The 4,246-nt window shown below is 34.4% G+C and overlaps 1 protein-coding gene across 1 annotated transcript; it reads left to right on the forward strand.

Annotated features, from left to right (window-relative positions):
- Window positions 1–1,876: 1,876 nt before the first annotated feature.
- EAH_00025930 (internalin, putative) lies at window positions 1,877–4,017 on the forward strand (the record flags this gene model as incomplete). The annotated part of the gene is made up of 4 exons (XM_013396580.1): window positions 1,877–2,030; window positions 2,661–2,899; window positions 3,153–3,344; window positions 3,700–4,017. The coding sequence occupies 4 exons, from the start codon at window positions 1,877–1,879 to the stop codon at window positions 4,015–4,017; spliced, it is 903 nt and encodes a 300-aa protein (XP_013252034.1).
- Window positions 4,018–4,246: the final 229 nt, after the last annotated feature.

Here is a 4,246-nt window from a genome sequence, read left to right on the forward strand (position 1 = left end):
ACATTTGTTCAACTTACACACACAAGCATTTCTCTCTTCTTCAGGTGTATATACATACAGCGTCTTTCTTTATACTATTTTACAATTAAAGACTCTGCACGTTTGGTCTTATCACAGATGCATTTCTTTAGGTAATAACAAAGATAAGCTCTCCTCTCTGTCTACAGATGTATATATATACTATACGAATCAAGCAGGAGGGAAGTATAGAACTGAGGGTTTAGGGTTTAGGGTTTAGGGTTTAGCTAAGCTCTATGTGTACAGCCACGCAGGAGAGGGCAGCACGCACACGCAGATTTCTTCTACGAGTTCTAAACCCTCAATTGATTAAAGGAAAGAAGACTGAGGGTTTAGGGTTTAGGGTTTAGGGTTTAGGGTTTAAAGGGGAAAGGGTTTTCTTCCCCCCTAAACCCTAATCTTCTCGTCCCTTAGAAACTGCGCTGTGGATGTCTGTATTCAGCGAGCATATGAATTAAATAGATATAATAATAATAATAATTATAATAATATAACTAACATCTCAGCTGAAGCATTTAATTCTAAACAGCAGCATCTTTATCTACTTGTTAACAATAATAATAGTCAGAAGAATAGTCGAAAGAAAGATAATAAAGAAAATAATAATAATAATAATAAATAGCATAATAACGCATAATAATATATATTTATAAATAATAAACAACTACAGATTTTAAGTTGTCGCCTTCCCCTAAATATATATATATGTATATAGGGATTCATGATAATAATGAAAGAAATAAATATTATTTTATTATGATTTATAAAGGAGAAGAATAAATTATAGTGGCGATTGCAGCGAAAAAACAAACAAATCCACGAAAACAGCAGCAGCTGCCTCGGCTGCTTGGTGCTGCAGTAGAGGGGTAAGTTGACATCATTCGTAAGAAATAAAAAGAGAAATAAAAGAAAAATGAATAAAAATAAATAAATAAAAGAAAAATAATATATTTATTAGGTTAAATATAAATATTTGCTGCAATCTCGAACAATAATAGATGTGTTTATCTCCCCGTCGATGGTGTTGTTAGCCCAGAGGTTCTCGAACAAGTCTGTAGAAGAAAAGGAGTAAATTTCGGGGTAAATAAAAACTTTTTTGAATATTAAATAATTTATTATTAATTTATTTATTTATATATTTAAAAAAATACTTATTTATAGGCACTTTGACGGGGAGATGAGTACGGGTTGGCTTTGAACAGCTCAATGGGTAGCGCCTAAAGCTAGCGCTCCAGTGGGTGTTTATTTTTCTTGTGTTTATATCTTCAATTTTCCCTCTTTTCTTTTTAATTTTCCTTTATTTTATTGTTAATTACTTCATTTTCGCTTATTTTCTCTTTACTTTATGAATAAAAACTCGGCAACCCGCAGCTTCGAACCCACCACCGCATCGAAACCTGCAAAATTCTGAACTGAGATCTTAGCGATTTTCTTCCTTCTTCCTCAGCCTTAAGGTATGTTTAATGAATATTAAATATATTTTAATATTATTTTCAATGTTTTCCCCGCATTTATTCGATAAAAATGAACCGACACTGCTGCCGACGTCTAACGAGCAGAAACATCAATGTTTATGCTGTGAAACCTTAAGAAAAAATTTTCTTTGTTCTTCTTCTTCCTTTAAACCACTTCTTAAATATATAATATTTATTTATTTATTTATTTATTTATCTATTTATTTATTTAAAATAACTATTTTTAAATATTTTCTTTGAATAATTGTTTTACGTGTTCGTTTACTTGGGTTATTATTGTTGGTTTGTTTGATGTTCCTCAGCAGCATTTTTTCTCTGTTTTTTCTGTTTTTCTTTTGTTTTATTTTGTTTTTTAGCTTATTTCTTCTTTATTTACCTCCCCAATGGCGAGTCTATACGATATTATATACCTTGAATTAACAAACCAAGCAGCTAAAAGATATGCTAGCTGCAGAGAAGATGCTATTGTTAAGGAAGGAGACCCATACGTACACCCGCCGGTGCTGCATTTTTCAACTTCCTTCAGTATTCTACCAGGTAAGTAATTAATAATAATAATAATAATAATAATAAATAATAATAAATAATAATAAATAATAATAATAATGTAATAGTTATTATTAGGAGTAGTAGTCGTGTTGTTGATTATAATTAATATTAAATAATAATAGCAGAACTACGAGAAATAATTAATTCCTGTTGATTCATAACAAATAAAAATAATAATAATAATACTAATAATAATAATTCATATGCTTATTATCTCATTGTTAAAAACAATTATTAAGATATAAGCATATCTTTAATAATTCAAAATTTGTTTATTTATTTAATTCTGTTTTACCTCAATAAAATTAAAGCTGCCCTAAGAAGCCAAATCAGCAGAAAATTATAAAGATATAAAGAGAAAGAAAGTTTTTAATTAATCAGAATAAGCGAGCCAACACCTTTGGGGCTTTGAACATATTGCATGCAATGCATGCTTTGGAGATTTGAACGTACTGCATGCGTTGCATGCGTTGCATGCTTTGGGGCTTTGAGCATACTGCATGCGTCGCATGCGTTGCATGCAATGCATGCATTGCATGCGTTGCATGCATTGCATGCATTGCATGCTTTGGGGCTTTGAACATACTGCGTGCGTTGCATGCGTTGCATGCGTTGCAGGTTCTATTGAGAGTCTGAAGATAGATGGTTTAAATAATAGAAGACATAGATTTTCTTCTATTGATTCTGCTGCTGCTGATCTGCTGTCTCGCTGCACGGGGTTAAGAGACCTCTCTCTGGTGTACGTACAGCTGAATTCGTTCACTGGCCTCCCGAGGTTTCCCCTGCTAAAGTCTCTGCAAATGCAAGGCAATCAAATTGACAGCTTCAAAGGTTTGCTGCACCAACCCTCTCTACAGGTCAGCAGCAGCAGCAGCTGCAACAGCAGCAATAGCAACAAGAGCAACAAGAGCAGCAACAAGAGCAGCAACAGCAACAATAGCAGCAACAGCAGCATATACTTGCAGCCATCCATGCATACACATACAAATATACATACATATATATATATCTACATATAGATATACAGACAGATAAATATTTATTTATTTATTTATTTATTTATTTATTTATTTATTTATTTATTTATTTATTTATTTGCTTTTGTGTCAGGAATTGAACATGTGGGGCAATTTGCTGCGGGGTTTTAAAAATTTTCCTGCTCTACCAAATCTACGAGAACTGAATTTGAGCTGCAACAGAATAGAAAGACAGTTTGAACGACTTGTTGCTAGAGCTCCCAGGCTATCAGTGCTGCGCCTATCATTAAACCCGATTGAAGAAGAAAAAGAATTAATGCATTTGGTTCGTCGTTTAAATAATTTTTATTTTCTTCTCGCCTTCGTCTTCGCTGATATTTTACTATTGACGTTCTCGCAATATTCTTCACGATTTGTCTGTGTCTTTGTCTTTGTCTCTGTCTCTGTCTCTGTCTTTGTCCCTTTCTTTGTCTCTGTCTTTGTCTTTTTCTGTCTTTCTTCATATATATATAATATATTATATATATTATATGCATTCCTGTTTGTCTCTCTCTCTCTCTCTCTCTCTCTCCCTCTCTCTCTCTCTCCTATATTACACTATATTATAGTATATTACATTATATATATAAATATATTAATATGAATATTAGTATATTTATATTATTAATTTGTATGTGCAGGAAGGGCTTGCTGATTTGCGTTTGCTGGAGATATACGGCTGTCCTGTGGTTGAGCGTTTGCTGCACTCGACCTCAAATTTTTTACAAAGAATGAAGGCCAAAGGAGTTGTTGTTATATTGCAGCAAAGTAGAATACCATTAGAAATGCTGCTGCAGCTGCAGCAAATGCAGGAGGAACACTACCAGCAGCAGCAGCAGCAGCAACAACAACAACAACAGCAGCAGCAGCAGCAACAGAAGAAGCTGCAGCAGCAGCACATGCTGCTGCCCTATAGTACTCCGCCTGTAGCCATTACCGTTACTCCAGCAAATGAATAAAAGCTCTAACTCAAACTGCTGCTGCTGCTGCAGCTGAAGCAGCAGCAGCATGCAAATGCATGTAGACGCTGCTGCACCTTCGGCTGCAACAGCAGCAACAGCAGCAGCAACAGCAGCAGCAGGCTCTGCTTTGCTGCTACCTTTTTTTCTGTTCACCGCTTCGGTATTTTTTCAGTTGAGATTACAACACCAATTTAAAACATTCTGGTAGACCCTAAACCCTAAACCC

The sequence above is a fragment of the Eimeria acervulina genome, genomic scaffold (assembly GCF_000499425.1).
Source record: "Eimeria acervulina Houghton genomic scaffold, Eah_scaff214, whole genome shotgun sequence".
In the NCBI taxonomy this organism is placed as follows: domain Eukaryota; phylum Apicomplexa; class Conoidasida; order Eucoccidiorida; family Eimeriidae; genus Eimeria; species Eimeria acervulina.